General features: G+C 47.0%; 1 protein-coding gene across 1 annotated transcript; it reads right to left on the bottom strand.

The window, feature by feature from the left end:
• Window positions 1–9,613: 9,613 nt before the first annotated feature.
• Window positions 9,614–25,545, bottom strand: LOC119964492 (transmembrane protein 61-like). The gene is made up of 3 exons (XM_038794050.1): window positions 25,456–25,545; window positions 12,772–13,218; window positions 9,614–10,648 (listed from the first exon to the last, which is right to left on the bottom strand). The coding sequence occupies exons 2-3, from the start codon at window positions 13,113–13,115 to the stop codon at window positions 10,339–10,341; spliced, it is 654 nt and encodes a 217-aa protein (XP_038649978.1). The 5' UTR covers window positions 13,116–13,218; window positions 25,456–25,545; the 3' UTR covers window positions 9,614–10,338.
• Window positions 25,546–26,135: the final 590 nt, after the last annotated feature.

Raw genomic sequence — 26,135 nt, 5'->3', positions numbered from 1 at the left:
GAAACGTTAACACTCATTGAATCATAGAAAAATTACAGTACAGTGGAGGCCATTCGGCCTATTTTGTCTATGGCAGCCCGAGGACACCCAGGAGCCCTTTCTAATCCCACCTTCCTGCAACTGCCCATAGCCCTGTAGCTTACAGCACTTAAGGTGCAGACCCAGGTACTTTTTAAAAGAGTTTAGGGTCTCTGCGTCCACCACCAACTTGGACAGCGAATTCCAGACTGCCACTACCCTCTGCGTGGAAATGTTTTTCCTCATGTTCCCTCTACACCATCAGCCACTTATCTTAAATCTATGTCCCTGGTTCTAGAATTCTCCACCAAGGGAAACAATTTGATCCCGTCCGCCCTACACTGCTTCTCACTCCATGAATACTGCCAGACCTGCTGGGTTTTTCCAGCATTTTCTGTTCTTACGTCATTTACACACTGTGTTCTGGCCAAACAGAAATTAGATACAGATCTACATTTCTGAAAGCTGGCTGTGGGACAACAGTCTTCGAATGGTTAATGGTTCTGATTTTCATCTTCAGGGTGAATCAATTCAAAACAGTTGAAAACTGGTGAAACTTATGGTTACTTAATTCTCCTGTTTAAGAACATTTGTATAACTACTTACAGCACCAGTTGTAAATTCAGATGGATTATGGTGGAAATGAGTGGTGGGAAAGGAAAATTTGCCTCAAGGAAAACTTAAAGAGCAAGAGGCAGTTAAAGAAGACAAACAATGAGGGGACAAAATACAGAAAACCATTAGTGAGTATTTCAATCAACAGCCTTTGCAAAAGATAAGGGATTAAGTACATTATGAAGAGGCAAACCAAAATGACAGAATGGATTCAAGATAAGAACTGTAAATAGTAGTTTTCTTACTGGACTTGTAATCCAGAAGCCCAGAGTTAAGAACCAGAGACCTGAGCTCAATTTCCACCGCAGTAACTGAGGAATTTAAAATTCTGTTAATTAGATAAAATGTGAAATAAAAATCTAATACCAATATCAGTTTCAGTGACTATGTAACTAGATTGTTATGAGAAACAAGCTCAGGTGGTTCGCTGGGGAAGAAAAAACTGCTCTTCTTACCTGGCCTGGGCTATGTGTGACTTCAAATCCACAGCAATGTGATTAACTCTTAACTGCCCTCTGAAATGGGAAGCCATCAAGTGCGATCTACTAGCCATGTCACGTCCCTGTTCAGGGGCGCGACACGGCTAGTAGACGCTGGGAGAGGCCTCTTCTGGGATCTAGCCAGCTCACCATATCTCATGAAATCTACCGGGATCTCGCGAGACGTTGGGATCTGGATCCTGCCCATTGTGGGCGGGATTAGTATTTGGCAAATCTGCATATAGATTGAGTAGCTAGTCTCGTTCTTATATGGAGCTTGCCTGATCCATCTACCCGAGGTGTTGGGATCTAATCCCTTTGTCTCGGAGACCTCAGTACTCGTCCCCACAAATGGAGACCACGCGGAATGGCACTTGGAGGAGTCTCCCAGGGGATCGGAAGCCTCCAGGTGGTTGGCGCTGGACTGAGTCCGCAGCCGCCATACTACGTTCATGACAGGTGAGACCACATGTGTCCCACGCCATTGGGAACTCGACAGGTCGGGGACGGAGCATCGCAGGGCGGGCCTCAAGCAATGGCCTGGGGCTATGGATATGTGACACGGTGTACTCCTAGGAGATGGCGAAGTATCGCGAAAGCGGTGCCGCCCCCGATATTGGCGTCATCGGGGATTCTCCGCCTCCTCGCCGAACGGGATTTCGGTGTCGGGGAGCGGAGAATCCAGCCCCATACGTTCCTTTGCATAAATTTTTTAAATCTTTAAAAAAAATAAATTTACAGCACCCAATTAATTTTTTCCATTTGAGGGGCAATTTAGCATGGCCAATCCACCTAACCTGCACATCTTTGGGTTGTGGGAACGAAACCCACACAAACACGGGGAGAATGTGCAAACTCCACACGGACAGTGACCCAGAGCCGGGATCGAACCTGGGACCTCAGCGCCGTGAGGCAGCAGGGCTAACCCTCTGCGCCACCGTGCTGCCCTCCCTTGCATAAGTTGATGTACAAGTCAAATTGATCAGATTTTCAATTTTCACGAACTCCATCCATATACAGATTGAAGCGGTGTATAAAATGAGACCAGACCAGAAAAATGGTTTCAATTCAAATCTCTTTTATTAGTACATTTATGAATGAAAAAGAAAAATCATACAACACTAATACCGATAAACCTGTAACAGAGGTCATTCCCAAGACAACTACAAAACTGCGTATCAGCACATTAATCTGTATACAAATAAATCACTGACGATGAACACTTTAGTTTACTCTACATAATCATAATAATAATCTTTATTATTGTCACAAGTAGGCTTACATTAACACTGCAATGAAGTCCTCTGTGTCTCAGTAGAAGTCGCCACTAGCTCGGGACTGAGAGCAGGAGTGATGTTCTCTTCACCCTCCCTGCCATAGTCTGTCTCTGGCTGAGTGTTAGGTTTCTCTGGCCTGGTGAGAATCCCAGCTTTGATGAAACATGTTCATAATCACCTCCTCAGGCACACTGTCCCATGTATCCTTAATCCACTAGGTCACATCAACATAGGTGGCATGCCACATACACATGTTTGTGAAACTACGCTCTTCTGTAGACATCCAACCTTCTCAAATCTTACTCAGTTCAACCTTAAAGCAACGGTTGACAGAAATGTCAAGTGGCTATGGTAACTTTTTGTCATACTTCAATGAACGATGCTTCACACAGTGTTCTTGTCGTCTAACCTGCACTAATCAATAGATAAATCTGAGCGACATATCAAACAGGCGTGATCTTCTGGATGAAAAAGTCTTGCCTTATACACCAAAAAATATGGCATGCAATTTCAGAGAGTTCCTTTTCATAAATCATAGGATTTATAGTGCAGAAGGAGGCCATTCGGCCCATCGAGTCTGCACCGGCCCTTGGCAAGAGCACCCTACTTAAGCCCACGCCTCCACCCTATCCTCATAACCCAGTAACCCCACCTAACCATTTTGGACACTAAGGGCAATTTAGCAAGACCAATCCACCGTACCTGCACATCTTTGGACTATGGGAGGAAACCGGAGCACTTGGAGGAAACCCACGCAGACATGTAGAGAACATACAGACTCCGTACAGACAGTGACCTGTCATAATATCCACTCATGGATATAATGAGATGCAGACAGACAGTGATTGACACACAGAATAACCAATGGACACACACGACACAGAACAACCAATCACCAGACAGGGCACTACCACTATAAAACACACAAGGCATTAAGACTCTCCCTCTTCTCACTGGATACAGCTACAGAGATAGTCAGGGTGCACAGTGCAGTGAGCACCATCTCCATGTGACAGAGAACTAGTCTGGTCAAGCCAGTCAGAGGTTATCAGTTTAGATTAATAGGGTGTCAACCCACAGCAGATTATGTACAGCAACCAGCAGGTTCAATAAAACAGTGTTGGACCATCTGTTGTGTCGGAAGCCTGTTTCTAGTCTCACTGCATCCAGTTGCAGTCAATGTAAAACCAACTCAGATAACAGATCATGGTACCAGGGAACTATTAACTCTAACAAACCTATCTCGAGTGCCTCTGCAACGACCAGCAAGCAACCATCCAGCAGAATGGAAAAGATCCAGCCCCCTTCGCAACTCCGGATCTCCGGCAACCTCGGCGCCAACTGGAAGGTCTTCAAACAGAAGTTCCTCCTGTATATCGAGGCCTCCGACCTCGAGGCAGCATCGGATGCCAGGAAGGTCGCGCTGTTCCTGCCGCCTGCGGGAGAACATGCCATCCACATCTATAACTTGCTCACGTTTGCCGATGGCGAACACAAGGCGAAGTTCAAGACAATTCTGCTGAAATTCGACAGCCACTGCGAAGTCGAGGTGAATGAGAGCTTTGAACGGTACATCTTCCAACAGAGGCTTCAGGGTAAGGATGAACCTTTTCAGTTCCTCTTGACCCACCTCTGCATCCGAGCGCAGTCATGCAATTATGACTCAACGGCTGATTCCATGATCCGGGATCAGATCGTTTTCGGGGTCCAGTCCGACTCCCTGCGGGAGCAGCTACTCAAAATCAAACAGTTAACCCTCTCTGTCACCATCGAAACGTGCGTTGTCCACGAGCATGCCAGGAATCATTACTCCGCATCAGGGCGGCAGAATGTGCAAAACTGGCCTCCCGCGAGGCAGAAAGGGTGCAGTCCATCGCAAACATGCCTAAGCATCGAGGAGAGTGGCCGTTTTGCGCGCTTTTCCCGGTTCCCTACGCATGCACGCCACAAGCAGGAGGACGATGAGGCCAAAGACGCGACTGCGCATGTGCGAACGTCGGCCAACCGCACTGCGCATGCGCGATGGCGCACAGAATGCACTGATGTGAGCGTCATGACGTGTTCAAATTGTGGCTCCACCCATTTAAAGTGGCAATGTCCAACCAAAGGCAGGCGATGTCTACAGTGTGGAAAGCTGGGCATTATGCGGCCATCTGCAGGTCCGCTCCACTGAGCAACAGCCAGCGATCCCAGCTGCAGCGTAGACCTGTCCGCTGCGTACAACAAGACATGCAGGATTCTGATCTCGAAAGCCCAAAGGACCCTGATGTTGACTGCCTCGAGTCTCCATATCGGGTGGGCATCATCACCACACGCGAGCTGGTCTCCACCGCGCCTGCAAACCGTCTTTCAATCCTGAGTGTGGATCCTGACGACGAGTGGTGTGCTGTCATCACGGTCAACCAGTGTTGCATCCGATTCAAATTGGACACTGGCGCGTCTGCGAATCTCATATCACAGTCAGACCTCGACAGCATCCAAAACCAACCGAAGCATTCTTCCAGCCTGCTAGCTCTTTACTACAATGGCAATGCCATAGCTGCCAGTGGATCATGTCAGCTAGGTGTATTTCACAAGGCAATCAAGGCGATGTTAAGATTCAAGATCGTCCGGCCTGACAAGGCATTCCTGCTTGGTGCTTGCGCATGCAAACTCCTAAATCTGGTCCAGCGAGTCCATTGTCCTCTACACCTGCGACTGCCTCGCCCAATGTGAACCTACAGGCTGAGATAGTTGACATTCTCACGCAATGCCACAATGTGTTTGATGGGATGGGCACGCTCCCATATTGCTACAAGATACTACTCAAGCCGAATGCCACCCTAGTCATCCATGCACCACGCCGGGTGCCGACTCTTCTCAAGGATCGTCTGAAAACGCAGCTACGAGAGCTCCAAGACCAGGGCATCATTTCAAAGGTCACAGAACCAACAGACTGGGTCAGCTCTATGGTCTGCATCAAGAAACCCTCTGGTGAACTCCGCATTTTGCATCGATCCCAAAGACCTGAATCGCAACATCATGCGAGAGCACAACCCGATCCCGAAGCGAGAAGAATTAACCTGTGAGATGGCTCATGCCAAATTCTTCATCAAGCTGGACGCCTCACGTGGTTTCTGGCAGATACAGCTGGATGAGTCCAGTAGGAAGCTGTGCACGTTTAACACTCCATTCGGCAGGTATTGCAATAACCGCATGCCTTTCGGCATCATTTCAGCTTCCGAAGTCTTTCATCGAATAATGGAGCAAATGATGGAGGGCATCAAGGGGGTGCGAATATATGTGGACGACGTGATCATCTGGTCCATGACGCCCGAGGATCACATCGCTCGCCATAGACAGGTTTTCCAGAGAATCCATGAAAATGGCCTCCAGCTCAACAGGGCCAAATGCTCATTTAGTCGGTCCGCTATCAAGTTTCTGGGTGACCACATTTAACAGCAGGGTGTGCAACCTGATGCTGACAAGGTACTGGCAATCAATGCCATGAAGACCCCAGAGGACAAAAAGGCGGTTCTATGTTTCCTTGGGATGGTAAATTTTCTCGGAAAATTCATTCCTAACATGGCATCCCACACCACACCCCCCAGCATCTCGTAAAAAAGTCTGCAGTGTTCCAGTGGTTTCCCGCACATTGAGCAGAGTGGCTTGAGCTGAAGGCGAAGCTCACCACAGCCCCAGTACTGGCGTTCTTTGACCCAACCAAGGATACCAAGATATCCACAGACGCAAGCCAGGATGGCATTGGTGCAGTGCTCCTCCAGAGAGACGACTCCTCATCCTGGACTCCTGTGGCATAAGCATTCAAGGCCATGACTCCGACCAAACAACAATATGCCCAGATTGAAAAAGAGTTCTTGGGGCTCCTGACAGGAATAGTCAAGTTTCATGACTACGTATACGGTCTGCCAAAGTTCATGGTGGAAACAGACCACAGGCCCTTAGTCCACATAATCCAGAAGGATTTAAATAATATGACACCTCGGCTGCAGCAAATTCTTCGTCTCCACTGATATGACTTCAAACTCGTCTACACACCGGGTAAGGAGCTAATCATCGTGGATGCCCTATCCCGTTCAATAAAACAGTGTTGGACCATCTCCTGTGTCGGAAGCCTGTTTCTAGTCTCACTGCATCCAGTTGCAGTCGATGTTAAACCAACTCAGATAACACATCATGACTCAATCCTGGGATCCTGGAGCTGTGAAGCAACAGTGCTAACCACTGCGCTACCGTGCCGCCATTTCAAACTTGTGAAACAAAACGAATACCGAATGCCAATTGGTGCAAACACAAATGGTTGCAGAAAAATATCCACAAGAAAAATGTTCAGTAGTAGCTAGGCACTTTGCATGCTTGTGCGTTTTTTGCTGTTTCTTTACAGTGCAGAAGGAGGCTATTTAGCCCACAGTGTCTGCACCAACCCTCCGAAAGAGCATCCTACCCAGGCTCACTCCCTCGCCCTATACCCATCGCCTTACCTAACCTCATCTTTCGACACTAAGGGGCAATTTAGCGTGGGCTGTGGGAATCCACCTTGGACTGTGGGAAGAAACTGGAGCACTGAGAGAAAACACACAGACACAGGGAGAACCTGCAAACATTGCACAGTCACCCAAGGCTGGAATCGAACCTGGGTCCCTGTGAGGTAGCAGTGCTAACCACTGTGTTACCATTCCAGACCCTTGAAATTAACTTCCACCTGAAAGATGGTCCATAATACAGCACTTTCTGGAAACTAAAGCAAGCACTTTCATGTGAAAGAAACTCCGTTGCCACAATGGAAATTAAAGCAAAGTTCAAAACAGCCGGTCCATGTGAAATATGCACACAAAGTGTTGTTCACGTGTAATGTTATATAATGTGTAGGTGTGACAATCAACAAATATAAAAAAACAAAAAGTAAATACTTGGGATACAATCTGTAGAGTAAATGAACTGTCTTCATCGTAAATCTCTATGTCAAATATAAGGCAGAAGATCCGCACAATCCTTGTATTACAATGACACAATAGGGTGGATTTTAGCTCCCGCATGTCTGGGGAGTTCCTACTCTACCCAGGAATCCTGTTCATTGTACTCTTGTAAGACCTCAATGGGTTGACTGGAGTTCTCTTCATGAATTCCTTTGATGTGCAGTCACGGTTGTGGGAAATATGATAACCAATTTGCACACAGCAAGGTCTCACACCGGCAATGAAATAAATAACAATATCACCAGTTTGAGGAGTGGTTGAAGGATAATTGTTGGCAAAGATGCTTGGAGAAGTCCCATTCTTCTTCAACAGAGGCATGGGATCTTTCATGTCTCATCTGAAAAAGAGTACCTTCAACAATACTGTACTCCTGTACTGCAGTGTCAGCATAGTGTGCGCTGAAGTCTCGAAAGTGAGAATTGAATTCATGACTTTCTGATTCAGAGACAGGAGGCCTACATCATGACAAGGTGCAGTGGGACTCCTGAAATTTCAGGCCCTTAGACCATTAAGTAACTGGGCATGTGCACAACTAGTGAGATTTGGTGGGAACTAATCAACATCTGTTGAAAACATGTGGGCCACAAGTACATAATGAATAGAATAATGTTAGACATTGGGGTGGGTACGAAGGAAAACAGAGTGATAGCAGAAGCATTTATCTTGATATGCAATGTACAGAATGTTTGAGTATATTAGAGCAGTAGAATAAAAGTCTAGTAGTTATCTGAAGGCTCAATTCATCTTGTTCAGTTTTGGTCACACTTTGCTCTGGTATTATCATAACTGTAAGAACTGCAAGGGTTAATGAAGTGTCTAGAGTAGCCACTAGAGGGAGCTACAGTTATAACTATATAAGGCAGTGATGCTAAGCCTTGTGGGGAGAGTGAATGTAGGAGTTAGCTACAGCGAGTCAGAGATACAAATAGTGTAAGTGAGAGCAGATCATAGTTTATATCAGTATTAAGATTAGCTGTAGATGAGTGTAGTTGAATGATATTAATCAACTGGGTATTCTTTAGGGGTACGTGTTGAATCCAAATTAGTAGTGTTAATAAATGTACAGCTTTGTTTAAGTTCAAGCTATTTTGTGGCCTTTGTGAATACTACGCCAACCATTCTGAAATAAGCAACACAGAGAACACCACATTTGCGACCAAAATATAGAAAAGCTTAATCGTTGCATTCAGGAAAACAGAAGGGGCCAAACACATTGCAGGCTACTTCAACCTAACCCACTCATTAGAAACTGACAGCATTGGGTGCAATGATAAGGTGTAAAATGAGTTTGGATGCGTTGAATGGTCGTTTTCTCATCCTTATGTACACCACAAACAATGGGATCACATTCTTAAAAATGTAGGTTAATGTTGTGTGAGGTGCGCTGGGATATATTCTCTCATGTCTTTCCCTTTCAAAGCCATTTGTTATAATAGAAAAGCAAATAGTAACTCATTTTCTCAAAAAAAGATGCTACAACACAACATGCGATTTGAATTTGAATGTTTGTGCTCTGTCAACACTGCATAATAGCTACTCCTAAAATCAAAGCCACACGATTTAGCCAAAGGCAACTTCCATGGTTTAATCAAAACATTGTGAAGAGCAGCTACCTTTCAAATAATATTTCAGCAATCTACCATTAAATGCCAATAGCATTTATGATTGGAAACTAGAATCCTGAATAGCAAATTTAGGAAGCAAAAAGAACCCTTATTAACCAATGACTTGCACAGTGAAATCGAATACCCTTTCATGAATTTGAAATTAAGTCTGTATGGATACTAAGGGCCATATTTTCACTACTGAGGCAGGTAGTGAAGACCAGAAAGCAGCTTTTGCTTCCAAGGGGGTGCAGTGTGGGAGGGATAGAGTCAGGTCTGCTGACCCCAGAAGCAGAGTGTAGGTGACCGCAGGGGCAGGTGAGTGCCGATGCTGGTTCGCTTGGATTTTGTCCCAGTTGTTTTACAAGCTCTTAGGCTCTCTAGCCCTTACACCCCATCACCCCCATCAAGCCCCATGGTCCCTCATATCCCCCATGCCACCTCCATGCCAACTCATGGCCCCCAACCATTCTCATGCCCCCTCGGAGCCCCCATGCCAACTCTATTGTCACTCACCAGGTATCCAGCATGGGCAGCCTTCACGAACCATGTGGAGAAGAATAAAACATAAACTTCTGACAATCTAATGCAACTTTTATTTATGTACACTTGATAATGAAAACCTCCCATTCATGAAACCAATTCCAAACTTTGAAATCTCAAGTGGTCAACTTCTTATAAAAACAAACAAACTTCTATGCAAAACCTGCATCAATAATAATAATAACCGTTTAGTGTCACAAGTCAGCTAATCCTTTAATAGCCTCTGTGTACAGTCAATCAAGCTAAGAACTCAGAACTCTCTGCTGAGATTATTGGAGCTTTTTACACTCTGCCAAGCATTCATAACCCTAACCCTAATGATATAATAATAGCCTTTCAGGAAATATGAACAAGGAGCTCTATTAAAATTGCATGAGTAGATACTATTTTTTTTCCTAACCTACACCAGTTAGCCTCTCAATCAAAGCAGTCCAGCAGAGGGTTTTTAAAACCCTAACTGTATTTTTTCAAGTTCAAAGAGCAAGGGATTTAAAGTTCAGATCATGACACTTAAAGGGACCTTATCTGCCCTTCAAGAACATCTAAGTCTACGCCATCAATTTGTGATTCTCACATTGTTGGTTAAGGCCCTTTAGGTCCCAGAATGTTTGAACTCAGCAGTAAGTTCAAATGGTCCTGCTGTGTTTAGATTTCCCCCTGTGTGATTCATGCCCCGCCCCCTTCTCCCTGCCTGCAAAAATTGGAAATGTCGGAAATGGAGGCATCTGCATTATGTCCACCATTTTTAACTGAATATGGAGTTTTCCCGGCTCTGGGGAATATCCAAACCTGAGAGTTTTGCGCTTTCTCGCCCAGGCATTGGGTGTCAAATATGCAGGCGGAGATTCTCATAGCTGGGTGGAGGGGTGGTGTAGGTAGCAGATGTCAGAGAACCTGGCCCAAACTCTTCCTGATACAGAATCTGAGTCGGCACTCTCTGTGATAGTGCACTATCAGACAAACTGCGCTTACAGGGTGCAAGGCGAACTCTACCAATATCCGTTAACATTTCATAGGATGGTGGAAGATCTGGGTCTCGGGGTGGTAGTGGAATCAGAAGATTGCTGGACGGCACCATCACCACTGGTCTGCAGTTGAGAGCCTCATTGTATGAAGGAACTCGAAAGTTGTCGGGACTGTTAGAAAAGAAAAACACAACAAATGTTAAAGATAAAATAGAGATTTCACCTCAAATATTATGATGGTCATTCGGAGTTACTGACATTGGGTAACGATGCTGGTAAATGATGCAGTTTACCATTTTTCACAACAATCTGTGACCGTATTAGTGTGGACAGTCTGTGAGCATTTTACTGAAGACAGCATACGCAGATAGGTCACAAATCAATCTTGATCAGCGTTGAATGGTACAAAAGGCTGACGGGGCTAAATTGCTTATTTCTATGTTCCCATGTGTGTGGGTGTGTACTTTGTGTGGGTATGTTGGTGTGGATAGTCTATTGATGTGTTGGCGAGGGTGATTTTGAGCGCCAGTACGGACATTGTGCAGGTATGTTGGTGTGCACAGCCTGTGTGTGTGTACGTGTGAACAGGTATATGTATGTGTATAGTTTGTGTATAGTGTATGTGTACAGTATGTGGGCATATAGCTCGGGGAGTTATGTGTCTGCTCTTGACTCTTCAAAGACTCTACTTTAAAAATTAGAGTCCGAATTACTATTCAGGGTGGCATGGTAGCACAGTGGCTAGCACTGTTGCTTCACAGCTCCAGGGACCTGGTTTGATTCCCAGCTTCGATCACCGTCTGTGCACGTTCTCTACGTGTCTGCGTGGGTTTTCACCGGGTGCTCCGGTTTCCTCCCACAAGTTCCGAAAGACCTGCTTGTTGGGTGGATTGGACATTCTGAACTCTCCCTCAGTGTACCCGAACAGACGCCGTAGTATGGTGGGATTTTCACAGTAACATCATTGCAGTGTTAATGTAAGCCTACTTGTGACACTAATAAAGATTATCAGCGGGATTGTCTGACCCCCCTGTCGGGTCGGAGAATCCCCGGGAGGCGGCGCAAATCCCGCCCTGACACCAGCTGCCGTACTCTCTGGCACCATTGTTCGGGCGGGGGTGAGATTCACACCACGCCGATCGGGGGCCGTTGGCAGCAGCCCCCTCGGCAATTTTCCGGGCCCCAATGGTCCGAGCAGCCATCCGCTTTTGGTCAGTCCTGCCGGCATGGGATAGACATGGTCCCACATGGCGGGACCTGGCAGGTATGTCGGCGGGGTAGTCCTAGGGGTGGGGGAGGGGGTCCCATGGTGGCCTGGCCCGCGATCGGGGCCCACCAATCTGCGGGCTGGCCTGTGCCTTGGGAGCACTCCTTCCTTCTGCGCTGGCCCCTGAAGGGCTCCGCCATGGCTGGCGCGGAGAAGGAAGGGGGCTGTTGACAGCGGAGTGGTTCGCGCCCGTGTTCCTGCTGGCGTGGGGACTTTAGTCCCCGGAAAGGAGAATCCCACCCTATATTATTATTTTCAGTGCATATTTGACTATATTTTGCCATTTTAAACTTTGTAATGCCAATGTGAACCTATTTTAAATGACCTGTGCTAGCCACCTGTCCTTGTGTTGGAAAATCTAGATAATGCCATCTTTATTATCCAAGCAACTTTTCAACTGAACATGAAGGTGTCTAAATATCTTGCTGAAAACTATGGTCCAAAATGGGAACAAATGACAATACACTAGTGTCTCATGTCTCTCAGTATCTATGGCATGTTCACTCTTTACCATTATAGAAACCTTACTGGCGTTGGACTATTTTTACTTTTTTGGAACATTTCTCACAATTTCCCTGTGATCACTTCACAGGAGATGAAGAGTTGAAGTGAACAGTGGTTTTAATCAGCTAGAACTGTGCCTGCCTGTGACTGCTCTGTACTGAGTGTCGCCTACAGGCTTCAGATCTATATACCTCCCCTGAGGGGGCGGAGCCACAGGCAGAGCCCACAAGGGCATCAACATAATACAATGTAATGTAATGCTGGTGAATGGTAGCAGTAATACAATCACCACACTCTGAAAATAACCCTAACATTTTTTCACCCTTGAAATTATCTGCTATTTGCTGAACATGAGCAGTTACACGACAGAAGCCATCCAACAAGGCAAGTAAAGAGACATTTTAGGCTCAAAAGTATTATTTCTTTATGGGCGTCGATGGGGGTGAAATAGAGCGTCTCCCACACTATGGCCATTAATCCAATTGGAATATATTTTATTGGACCAATCTGCTGCTTGTCTTACCTGTGCCTATACTTTGCTCTCCACTCCATGGTGTTAAAATACACAGTTGCTCTACTCCAGTGTCTGTAACCCCTGGACATTTGCCGATTCACTTTTGCAGACCAGAGAAGGCCAAAAAAAAGCAAGAATCCTCCAATCAGGCAGAATAAAACACTGATTGATCTCAGTAAGGGGTTCAGGGAGGTTTGTTGGATAGCTGCCACCACTTCCTCATCGGACGAAGTTGTTGGACTTTTAGTGGGATCAGGTTGTTCATCATTCCACCACACAAAACAAATGGCACCGGACATAAGAAGCACCGCCCCTCCAATTGTGACTCTGTTGCGAATGCGGGTGTATGCCATTTATGATGTTCGCAAAGCTGAAAATTAAGTGGGATTGGACATCCAGCTCTCAACAAATTAGTTTCCTCAAAGATTCCGGATCAGTCCATGGAAGAATTTATTGCTGCAATGCAGAGGGAGATGAATCAGTCAGAAGGTCAGACTTGACAAGGTAGCACCAAATATCAATCTGATAATCAGATTCCACTTGATAACATTTTTGGAAATGGCCCTAAAACATAAAAAAAATTGAAATTAGGAAAGGCCATTCTAAACCACATTTAACAGATCCCGGCACTATTTAGAAGGCATGGAGGGGAGTTATCCCAATTTCACTGTCTGATATTTATTCCTTTATCAACATCACACAAATGGATTCTCATTTGTGTAAACTTGCTGTGTGGAAAATCGTTCCTTACATTACAACGTGACTCTTGGCTGGAGTTAATGCAGCCTGCTCAAGGTGGGAGCGGACCGGAATTTTGTGGTTGCTCAGGAATTAATTGCTTGTGGCACAGCTTTCCAACAACACCTCCCAAAGACCACCCAACCAATCCTGGCCGAGAAGACAGCTGACTGGTCAACAGCACTAACCCGAATCCGACAACAGCAGTTTGCCATTGGTGGAGCTTCAGCGATGCTTGGGAGCAGTTTCCCCATTTCAGGTGAGTGCAGTGAATATCCAGGGCAGATCGACAAGGAAGAAAGCTGATCCAGCAACTTATGCCACGATGTCAGTCGCGATATCTTTCATGAATACCAAAACTGCTGCAATCCATGCACTGAGGCTGCAGTGTGTCCTCCTGGTTGCATCGCCTGACGAGAACTGAAACAAGGGAGGTCAGACATGTTCCCTGGCTTCCAATCCTGTGACCGACACTGTTAGGTCAGTTCTCACATTGATCACATGGTGGCATTAAGACCATGATGGGAGGGTGCTGGTAGGGCTTTTGACAGCGGATGCTGCATACCCTCTGGCCTGCACTACCACCCCCGAATTCCATCTACCCTGTCTATTGACTGCTGCCGAGCTCATAGAGCATTCTCTAATAGCAGCCCGAAAACCTGGAAAGGGGCTGCCAATTCCTCAGCTTTTGACACCCAGGGCTCTGGAAAGATTTCTAAGTGCGGTAGCGAGCGGAAACTGATGCGAGCTTCCCGGCACTTGGCCGAGCGAGGCCGGCAATGCTATTCAACGTTAAGGCAGCACGGTAGCATGGTGGTTAGCATAAATGCTTCACAGCTCCAGGGTCCCAGGTTCGATTCCCGACTGGGTCACTGTCTGTGTGGAGTCTGCATGTCCTCCCCGTGTGTGCGTGGGTTTCCTCCGGGTGCTCCGGTTTCCTCCCACAGTCCAAAGATGTGCGGGTTAGGTGGATTGGCCATGCTAAATTACCCGTAGTGTCCTAAAAAGTAAGGTTAAGGGGGGGTTGTTGGGTTACGGGTATAGGGTGGATACGTGGGTTTGAGTAGGGTGATCATTGCTCGGCACAACATCGAGGGCTGAAGGGCCTGTTCTGTGCTGTACTGTTCTATGTTCTATGTTAATTGGTCCACTTAATGAGGCCCCACAGGCTTCTCGCCACAAATGAAGGCTTGCCAGCCCCCCGCTAACAAGGTCAAGCAGCACTTAAGTATCACTTGCACAGCCAACCCCAGCCAGCTTGCAACAATAGCACCCAGGAGACCGACTCCAAGATTCAGAGATCTGGCGAGACTCCTATGTGCAGTCAAGGCCAGGAGGCATGCCTTGTCCTCCCGAGGGTCCCGGAAGGTGAGCCGTAGGGCAACCAGTGCCACCAGGACTGAGGTGGCGGCGGCCTTAAGCTCGGGGAGTGTGACCAGGTTGACTGGCCTCCAGTACCGTAAGAAGGTCAACGACCTGCCACACCAGACAGCATGGGTGAATTGACACCAACCCCCCCCCCCCCCCCCCCCCCCCCCCGAGACCTTGCCGTCCTCACATGAGCATCCAACCGCCCCAACACTCCATGCGGCCCCTAATCCTCCCTCCAACCCCCCTTCAAACCCTAACCCTTCCATCACACCCCCTTCCCACCACTGTGAGCCATGGGTGTGACGAAGGATGCCCTATCTGTGTCTCCACAGGAGAAGCTCTCGCACAATCGGCGGGAGAGGGATGGAGGCATGATGAACTTAAGAATCCTCACCACCTTCGAGGAATGGGCCCCGGAAGTGACGGGGTTGGCCAAGGACAGAGCGGACACTAATGCAGAGTTCGTCGGAAGCCGCAGTAGTGAGGATCCATCGGACCACACCCGGAGAACCTATCAAACGTGACTTGTTATTGCTTTACTGACTGACCAATCGCTCACACTGGTCACCTGTCCATTCTCCCACAGGTCCTCCAGCCGACAGCGCAGGCCCATGCCGGGTGGCCCCTTCTCCAGCCTCCCAGGAAAACATCTGCACATCTGAGGTGGAGGCAGCCAACTGCTTACCTTGTCCCATGGCCTTCGATGCTCCTGGTGTCCTCTGGGGGCTCTGAGGCCACAGGGCCCCGGCTCACTTGTCGGCGGCGCCCTGTCCCGTGTGCTGACCTTGAGATGCGGCATCATCAGAGGGGTGGAACTCGGGGAAGCTGATAGCCACCATCCCCACTCCATGGGACAGGTCTGGGTTGACACACAGCGCCCTCTCCTCCCACCCCGGTCCCCATAGGGCCATGGGGTTCACCTTGAGATGAAGGGGCAGCTGGTTCGAGCCCCGGCTTCCCCTGCATCATAAAATCAACAGTGCAGAAGGAGGCCATTCGGCACATTGGTGGAGAGCTCTGCGGAAGACACACAATGCGTCACAACTGTCATCCCCACCCTCCACCAGTGCAGAGACACACACCTCGGTGGGAAATGTTAGAGGTCAGTCATCTGGGGCATCATCTGGTGAGCAGCACACAGTTGCTGATGCACATCAGGTGGAGGCAGTAACCCCCAAGTGACACAGTGGTTGGAGGTCTTCTGGATCCCAGGACCCAGCTGAATCCCAGTCTGATGCTGAGCCTCTAGTAAAGGGTTGGGAAAATGCTGGAAAATCTCAGCAAGTCTGGCAGCATCTGTAGGGAGAGAAAAGAGCTAACGCGAAATGTTAGATCTTTTCTCTCCCTACAGATGCTGCCAGATTTGCTGAGATTTTCCAGCATTGTCCCTTTCGTTTCAGATTCCAGCATCCGCAGTAATTTGCTTTTCTCTAGTAAAGGGTTACCCGGAGCTGATGGAAACATTACGGATTGGCTGGGACATTTAGAGGGAGATAGAACATAGAACATAAAACAGTACAGCACAGAACAGGCCCCTCGGCCCTCAATGTTGTGCCGAGCCATGATCACCCTACTCAAACCCACGTATCCACCCTATACCCGTAACCCAACAACCCCCCCCCCCCCCCCCCCCCCCCCCCCCCCTAACCTTACTTTTATTATGACACTACGGGCAATTTAGCATGGCCAATCCACCTAACCCAGATGGATGCTGGAGATGTCAGCGACACTCAAGCAGTTCCATAGCCGATTGGAGGAGTCCCAGAGGCTACGGGCACAGGAGGTGTCGCCGGCAATGCCTGGCACCGAGGCCAAACCTGCTGGGTGGTGACCGCAGTGGAGCACCTGGTGCACACTGTTGGCACAATTAGTGAAGGTGTCGAAGGCGTGGCACAGTCGCTGACCGCCTTAGCTGAGGGTCTCAGCAGAATGTCCGACTTCCTGAGGGATGTGACCCAGTACCAGGATGACCTTGATGAGGTTCAGTGGGACATGTCCCACTCTCAGGTGGGCATGGCCGAGGTGCTGCGGAGCTTGTCCCAATTACAGGTGGGCATTGCCAAGGCATTGCAGAGCATGTCCCAGTCACTGAGGAGCATCGCCGAGGGCGTTAACACCTTGCTGCAGGCATTGGGGTGTCACCAGGACTGGCAGAGCCAGGTGGGCAGCACGGTAGCACAGTGGTTAGCACAGTTGCTTCACAGCTCCCGGGTTAAAGATTCGATTCCCGGCTTGGGTCACTGTCTGTGCGGAGTCTGCACATTCTCCCTGTGTCTGCGTGGGTTTCCTCCGGGTGCTCCGGTTTCCTCCCACAGTCCAAAGATGTGCAGGTTAGGTGGATTGGCCAGGCTAAATTGCCCTTAGTGTCCAAAAAGGTTAAGTGGAATTATGAGGTTACGGGGATAGGGTGGAGGTGTGGACTTAAGTGGGGTGCTCTTTCCAAGGGCTGGTGCAGACTCGATGGGCCGAATGGCCTCCTAATGCACTGTTGATTTTATGATGCAGGGGAAGCCAGGGCTCGAACCAGCTGCCCCTTCATCTCAAGGTCAACCCCATGGCCCTATGGGCACCGGGTGGGAGGAGAGGGCGCTGGGTGCCAACCCAGACCTGTCCAATGGAGTGGAGATGGTGGCCATCAGCTTCCCCGAGTTCCACCCCTCTGATGATGCCGCATCTGAGGATCGTGGGATTATATTCATTGGAGTTTAGGAGGTTGAGGGGAGATCTAATAGAAACTTACAAGATAATGAATGGCTTGGATAGGATGGAAGTAGGGAAGTTGTTTCCATTAGCAGGGGAGACTAGGACGCGGGGGCACAGCCTTAGAATAAAAGGGAGTCACTTTAGAACAGAGATGAGGAGAAATTTCTTCAGCCAGAGAGTGGTAGGTCTGTGGAATTCATTGCCACAGAAGGCGGTGGAGGCCGGGACATTGAGTGTCTTTAAGACAGAAATTGATAAATTCTTGATTTCTCGAGGAATTAAGGGCTATGGGGAGAGAGCGGGTAAATGGAGTTGAAATCAACCATGATTGAATGGTGGAGTGGACCCGATGGGCCGAATGGCCTTACTTCCGCTCCTATGTCTTATGGTCTTATGGTCTTATCTCAAGGTCAGCACACGGGACAGGGCACCGCCGACAGGTGAGCCGGGGCCCTGTGGCCTCAGAGCCCCCAGAGGACACCCGCCAGGAGCATCGAAGGCCATGGGACAAGGTAAGCAGTTGGCTGCCTCCACCTCAGATGTCATCCTGGGGAGACAACTAGATGTAGTGATAGACCTGGAAGGTGAAGCACATTGAGGATCAGTGAGGGCACCGGGTAATGGGGGAGAGGGTGGTGTGGTAGTGGGGCGGGGGGGGGAAGGTAAGGGGTTCGGGGGTTCGGGGAGAGGTAGGGAGAGTGGAGCTGCTCCATCGGGAATGGGGAATTGTATGACACCTGTGACACATTAAAAACCCTTGAGCACAACCAGTATGATGCATCTAGAACTTTCTTCTGCTCTAGGGGCCGACCTCCAAACTGTTGGCCCATCTCTCCAGGCAACCCCCCACTCCCCATGACACCCACCCACCCTCTGGCCGTGGTCATGTCCCCGGAGCTGTATCCCATCCCCTGGGTGTTCGGATGTTGGCTACTGTGTGTGTGGTGTTGACACCCACACAGTGTCCAGGCATAAAGGTTTGATTGGGATGCTAGGCAATGACTCCCACATGCTACATTGCCCACCCACTCACGGGAATCCACTTGGATTGTGCGAAGTGCTCACTTTACCATGATTGCCAATTCCCTATTAGCAACAGCCTTCAGCATCACGGCCAGTTGCCTCAGCAGTCGCTGGGTGTTATGGGTGGTCGGTGGAACAGATGGGCAAGGGCTAGGTTGCACCTGGAACAAGTACACACCAGCAGTTAGCATGGTTGAGCCGTGCGCGGTTGCCCCCAGCACCTCCCCCCACCCCACACCTGCGGAGGGTGCCCCCCCCCCCCCCCACCCCACACTTGCGGAGGGTGGGGGTCCCCTCCCGGGGGGGGGGGACACCCTCCGCCCAGCCGAGGGTCCTCCCACCACCCTCTCCAAGCATTGGAGCGGCAAGCCCGGCACTCTTGGGCTATTTGCCTGTGAGCAAAGGTGGCTACTCACCTCCCTGGCTCCCTACAGAAGCTCTTCTGCCAGGTTCACATTTTTAAAAAGGAGTACTAATCAGCGGCAGTGTGACCACTGGCTCGGGAGGCTGATGAATCACAGGAAGCCTCTGGATATGGGGTCACGCCCATTAATTGTATGGAAATAGGGCAAGTGGTGATAATTGGTTTCTCGCCACACTATGGCGAGATTCCAGTTTTGCCTCCGGGAGTGGGCTGGTTGCATCGCAAACAGTTTAGCGCCTGGCGCGGTTCTCGTTTTCGGCCTCTCCCGCTATGGGTCTGAAGTCACATGTAGGTCAGACTCGAATATGCGTGGCAGAATTCCTTCCCTAAAGGCTATTAGTGAAACAGATGGGTTTTTTTACAGCAATTCATGAGGGTTTCATGATCATCATGACTGAGACTATCTTTATATTCCAGTTTATTAATTAAATTTAACTTCCACCAGCTGCCATGGTGGGATTTGAACCCGTGTCATCAGGCTAGACCTCTGGATAACTGGTCCAGTGATATTAGCACTCTGTCACCATCTCCCCCAGAATCAACTAACTGACCTCCTGTTTTACATTCTACCTGACTTTCTTTTTCATGAGACAGAGTAATAATGCATCTTTATGTCATGGGGGTATGAACACAAATGAGGGAAAAGTATGGATAAAAAAAGGGGAAGAATGGGAATCAAACAAATGTACGAAAAAGGGAAGTGAAGAGGAAATGATTTGAAGGAAAAGACGTAGGAAAATAAAACTGGAAGGAAAAAGTGAATAAATGATATCAGGATAACAAACCCATGAATGCAAAGTCAAAACAGTTGAGAAAAATACCATGGCCTCACCCAAAGTCATTGAGGAGCTTCGTTTTGGCATGTTATTGGTATAAATACGAGCTCATATTGTTATATTAAACATGCAACGGTTTCCTTTTGTGTATGGCACAATACTAAAAGGAAATTGAACGTAAAAGCTGGTGTATCGAGAATTTAATTGTGTCCTTCATTCTTCCTTCCAATTGCAGAGTTTTGCCAAAGTATCCGGACCCCAGATGAGACCCGGTAAAAGAATTTGGAACAAACATCTTTTGACTGATGATACATGAAAAGGTTAACTACTTGGAAATATTGCAACTCAAAATAAAATATGTTCCACCAGCATGTGAGAAAGTTAGGCCGAGGTTTTTGGTTTAGAGACAGCGTGGTCTGGCATGCCTCAGTAATGTGTCATGGAGTTATGCACTATAATGCTGCAGCCATGTTCTTGTGTATGGTAATTGTTTCAAAAAATCCCAAGCATTCTGCTGCACGCAAGTACTGGTGGAAGATATTTCCTCACAGGTAGGGAAAGAGGGAGGAACAATCTGGGGTCCAGATGCCCTTTGCTACTTTTGTGCACTTCCCAGTGGATCGTTATAAATGGAAGTTGGTCGGGATATCAAAACAGGTTTCCAGAATCCATCGTGACCAGGGAATGTTTGTTGAGCATAATTTTCAGGGAAAGAAGTGGAGGAGGATAATTAGCAAACACAATTAAACTACAATCCCACCCAGCTTGAGATTCACAGCTGCATCAGACTCTATCTTCACCATTGGCGAAACAGTGACTCCAATTCTTCATTTCATTAAAGAACATTTTTAGGGTGGCAGCCACAGTCTTCTGGATAGTAATGAGAACATGATTTTGGAGGCCGCATTTCAAGATGAACTATGCCATCAAAACACTTTCTGTAGATCAGATAGATGTCTAAGTAGCGTAAAGCAATGTCTATCCTCTTACAAGCTGACCAGGGATAACATAGATGCATTCATTACTGAGCAAATTGCTAGATGTTTGACTATTAAATAAATCACCAGCTGGCAGCAGCATAAGGGCAAAACAACTCTTTTGATCCTTAAAAACAACCTTTTGCTTCAATTCACAATGACTGGAAATGAAAAATGACAGCATCAAGTACTGTGTTTCTTGATATTGGGAAGCCATGATGGCTTAATTTAGTTAGGGCAGGCATTTTTGGAAATCCCACCTGTAATACAAATTAAATCGCGAACAATCCTACATTTCATTCTTTCCTATGTTGTTATAATTTTTCCCTCTTCGGTATACAAAACCAGAAGGTGCCACATAACTAATGGTTTCTTATAACCGCTCCCATCTCTTGGAGAAAAATGCTGTGGAAAATTCCTCTCTGATACCTGCAAGCAATCAAAACCTGTCCAGGAGATTGTGTGGACCATGTGTACATTGACTGTCACACCTCTCATCTTCTATATGATGTAATCTCTGGCCCAGCTCTTTTGGTTAATGCAAAAGTTGAGTTGAGATGACATTGGGTTAGGATTAATTTATTAGCTTGCATAGAAAACTGGCTAATGGACAGAAGATGGAATTGGGATAAATTGATCTATTTCTGGATGGCAAGATGTAACTAGTGGGGTGCCACAGGGTTCAGCCCTTGGGCCCCAACTATTTACAATCTATATTAATGCAGGGACAAGATTCTGTAGTCAAATTTGCAGATGACACTAAAATAGGTGGGACAGTACATTGCAATGAAGAAATCAGGGCCTTACAAATGGATAGGTAAGTTAGGTCAGTCGGCCAAAATGTGGCAGATGGAGTTCAACATGGATACGTGTGAGGCCATCTATTCTGGTCGGGAAAATAGAGAGGCAACTTAATATCTCAATGTGGAGAGACTTTGGGACCTTCTGGTGCAGAGGGAGCTGGATGCCTTCATGCATAAGTCGCAGAAAACTAGCATGTAGGTACTGCAGATAATAATGAAAGCAAATGGAATGTAGGCATTTATAGCTAATGAAATAGACTATAAAGGTAAGGAAGTGTTGTTGCAATTTTACAAGGCATTGATGAGACCACACCTGGAGTATTGTGCATAGTTTTGGTCCCCTTATTTGAGGAAAGATGTAGTAGTTGGAGGCAGTTCAGAGGAGGTTCACTAAATTGACTCCAGAGATGTGGGGTATACCTTATGAAGAGAGTTTGAACAGTTTAGGCCTTTACTCACAAGCATTTAGAAGAATAAGGGGAAATCAAATTGAGGTGTATAAAATGATAAAATGAAAATCGCTTATTGTCACGAGTAGGCTTCAATGAAGTTACTGTGAAAAGCCCCTAGTCGCCACATTCCGGCGCCTGTTCAGGGAGGCTGGTACGGGAATTGAACCGTGCTGCTGGCCTACTTTGGTCTGCTTTAAAAGCCAGCGATTTAGCCCAGTGTGCTAAACCAGCCCCTTAAAGTGAAAATCGCTTATTGTCACGAGTAGGCTTCAATGTAGTTACTGTGAAAAGCCCCTAGTCGCCACATTCCGGCGCCTGTTCGGTGAGGCTGGTGCGGGAATGGATAAGGGATATGGGTATGGATAAAGTAGTCGTGGAGTGGATTTTTCCTCTTGTGGGGTATTCTAGAACAAGAGTTCATAGTCTCAGGATGAGGGGTAGAAAATTTAATATAGAGATGAGGAGAAACTACCTCTCCCAAAGGGAGCACCTGTGGACTTCTCTACACCAGAACGCGGTGGATGCTGGGCCAGTGAGTAAATTTAAGGAGGAGTAAAACAGATTTTTGATTAGTAATGGGTTGAAGGGTTACGGAGAATCGGCAGGACGGTGAAGTTGGGACCATGGTGAGATCAGCCATGATTGTATCGAACAATGGAGCAGGCTCGAGAGGCTAAATTGGCGACTCCTGCTCCTAGTTCTTATGTTCCAAGAGAGAACTATTTTGTCTAATTCCACCTTCCAACTCTTGGTCTGTAGCCCTGAAGATAACAGTGCCTCGAGCATAAACCTGGTGTTCTTGATTAATAAGGGGATTTCCTGATTAGTGAGGGGATAGGGGTTATGGGGAGAAGGCAGGAGAATGGGGATGAAGAACTTATTAGCCATGATCAAATGGCGGAGCAGACTCAATGGGCCAAATGGCTGAATTCTGCTCCTATATCTTATGCTCTTATGGTGTAGGATTATATCTTATATCTTATAATCTCCCATCCATTACATCCTCGCCTCGTACTATGTTGCATTTTGCAGTTAGCATGACAAACACTATACCTGCTCTCAGGTGACTGTTTTGATCTATCTGTTGGTGTGTGAGAAACTGATCCACCTTGGCTTTCCCTTCGCTTTGCCCTTCCTCCACCTTAGCAAGTATCTCATGCTCATAAGGTGCCTCAGGAGATGACCCAGTTAAAACTTTCACTTTATAAAGTAGCGGGAACTGGGTACAATTCTGTCTTTTACTATTCTGTGCTCCAATACTTTGTGACATTGATGACTGTAGCAGAAGGCCACCTATTTTGTTTAAATTAAGCATGCACCTCAGGTTTTCAAAACAGAGTAGGATTGGATAGCCCCGTTATATGGCTTTTATTTTGAATCCTGTGTTTGACTCCACACTTGACACAAAAAAGTAAAATAGGCTTGCATCATTTCATTGCCATATTCTATTTTTCAGCTTCCTTATATCTGTGTTTTTGTTGTCTCTAAAATCGAAACCTAATTTACAGTACCCAATTATTTATTTATTTTCCCAATTAAGGGGCAATTTAGCCTGGCCAATCCACCTAACCTGCACATATTTGTGTTGTGGGGATGAAACCCACGCAGACACGGGAGACAAACTCCACATGGATAGTGATCCAGGGCCGGGAGTCAAACCCTGATAATGCACTTTGAGCTCCCGCAGGTAGACACCAGCCACTGAAGGCCTCAGGCATGCTGGCAGATACCATGTACTCCTTCTTCAGGAGCACCCGGGTACAGAAGTAATTGTAGGAGAGAGGCAGGTAGGTAGTCAGTTCAAACAAGCACATTAACCCCATACTGCCTGGACCTGTTTATTGCCACCCTTGATCCAAGCAGTCCCTTGAAAGATATTTTCTGATCTACTCATCAAAACCAAAATAGGCAAATTATCAAGCTGCCAAGTTAAATTAAAGTGGTAACCTCTTAAAGGGGCGACATAACAAAAACAAAACAATAAAAACAAAACTCCAAATTGAACTTATGTAACTAATTTGAAAAGTTGTTTTCGGACAGTTCCCACTTTATACTCTGTTCACGTAATAATAAAAATATGGGTAAATTAACAAGTTAAAGTGGTAACCCCTTAAAGGATCACTGTATCAAAAGACAAGATATTAAAGGAAACTTGTTGAATCAAATTCAAATGTTGTTCCCAGGGCTGATGAAGCACCCCAGCTCCCACTGTGCCCACTGCTCATGGTAGGCCTCAAGCATACTGGCAGACACCATGTACACCTTCTGCAAGGACACCCGAGCACAGACTTAACTGCAGAAGAAGGGCAGTCAGGTCAAGCAACCATCTGCTGCCTGGACCTGTTAATTTAGAATTTTTTATTTAGAATTTAGAACAGTACAGCACAGAACAGGCCCTTCGGCCCTCGATGTTGTGCCGAGCAATGATCACCCTACTCAAACTCACGTATCCACCCTATACCCGTAACCCAACCCCCCTTAACCTTACTTTTTAGGACACTACGGGCAATTTAGCATGGCCAATCCACCTAACACCGCACATCTTTGGACTGTGGGAGGAAACCGGAGCACCCGGAGGAAACCCACGCACACACGGGGAGGACGTGCAGACTCCACACAGACAGTGACCCAGCCGGGAATCGAACCTGGGACCCTGGAGCTGTGAAGCATTGATGCTAACCACTATGCTACCATGCTGCCACCTTGACCAGGTGGTCCATTTTTATAATCTCTTTTTTAAAAAAAAGCAATGAAATAAATAAACTGATGATCTAATTTGCATCCCCTTAAAGGGGAACTGTAACAAAAAGACAAAGGTGTAAAGGAAACTTATCTAATAGAATTAAAATGTTGTTCCCAGGGTTGGTGATGCACTTCAGCCCCTACAGTGCCCATCGGTCATGGAGGACCTCAAGTATACGGGTGGACACCACGTGCTCCTTCTCTAGGGGCACCCGGATGTGAACAGGAGCAAGCATTCAGGTCAAACCACCCTCCTCAACCAAATCTTGCCCAAACCTGTTTATGGTCAGTTTGGCCAGGCCGTCCCTTTTTATATGTGCTCAAGATACTTAATAAATACTCTCCACTTGTTTATCCTTAACCTTTACAATGCATTTGGCATAACATTAACACGGGCACGCCAAGCAGTGCTATACTGCAGTGCAGTAGATTGACATGAGACTGTAAGAAGGGACACCATCCCACCCCATGCCTATACTTCATTCCTAACATCAGACACTTTCCTGGATGGATGAACGAGCACCATACCTTCACCCAATCACAGTTTCTAGCAGTTAGTATCGAGCAACACTGGAAGAAAGTTTTCTGCCCTGTTTTCAGGTGCAACATTACAAAATACATATTTTCCTATTAAAGAACAGATGAGTTTACTTTATTTTGACTATGTTGAAGTGAACGACTCACCAGATTTTGAGAGCTAGAGGGTTCCAGGAGAACACACTTGTCTTGTACCGTCTCTACAGCTCAAATGGTGACAAAGGAAGGCGGAAAACACCTATGTATGTCCCAAGAACAGCTTCAACCTGTTCTGATCTAGCAATCAGCCTGAACGACCAGCTTAAATCTGTACCTGACTGCTACCTCAGTTCGACTGGTGTATGGTGATAACCGAACAAGCTGGATTACTCAGTGTTTATCAATACACTAACAGATAACCGCAGCTTTAATAATTCACAGAACGGAGTCATAGTCTCTCACTCAAACGCCTGAAACTTGACTTTCCCTTCCCCTCAGTTGCGCAGGTCATCTACTTCAGGATATCTTTCAATATTACGAGATATATCTGTGTATCGGATCGTAAGAAGACGCAACAGCTACACGAGAAAGGCCATGATGAAAAGATAAACAAGCCAACCAGGGTAAACAAAGCATACCGGCATTACTCTAATCTAAACTGTAGGTCTGTATAATTTTACACTCTCAATGTGCAGACTAAATGTAAAAGTTAAATTACAGTAACTGGTATTTCACTGCATGTTAAAGGAGCACTGCCTTCATGAAAACATGGCTACTTTTTGTTTTAACATACACAGTACTATTGTGTAATCTTATTAAAATGCACCTGGATGATAGCACCAAATGAA

This window comes from Scyliorhinus canicula, chromosome 4 (genome assembly GCF_902713615.1).
Source record: "Scyliorhinus canicula chromosome 4, sScyCan1.1, whole genome shotgun sequence".
NCBI lineage: Eukaryota > Metazoa > Chordata > Chondrichthyes > Carcharhiniformes > Scyliorhinidae > Scyliorhinus > Scyliorhinus canicula.
This window is presented reverse-complemented; position numbering and strand designations above follow the sequence as displayed.

Bases quoted from the DNA above. Each gene is read 5' to 3' on its own strand.
- LOC119964492 (XM_038794050.1), bottom strand. From the start codon at position 13,115: ATGGCATACACCCGCATTCGCAACAGAGTCACAATTGGAGGGGCGGTG. The intron at 10,649-12,771 runs GTAAGACAAGCA...CTTTTCTAACAG, and splicing joins AGAGCAAAGTATAGGCACAG to TCCCGACAACTTTCGAGTTC.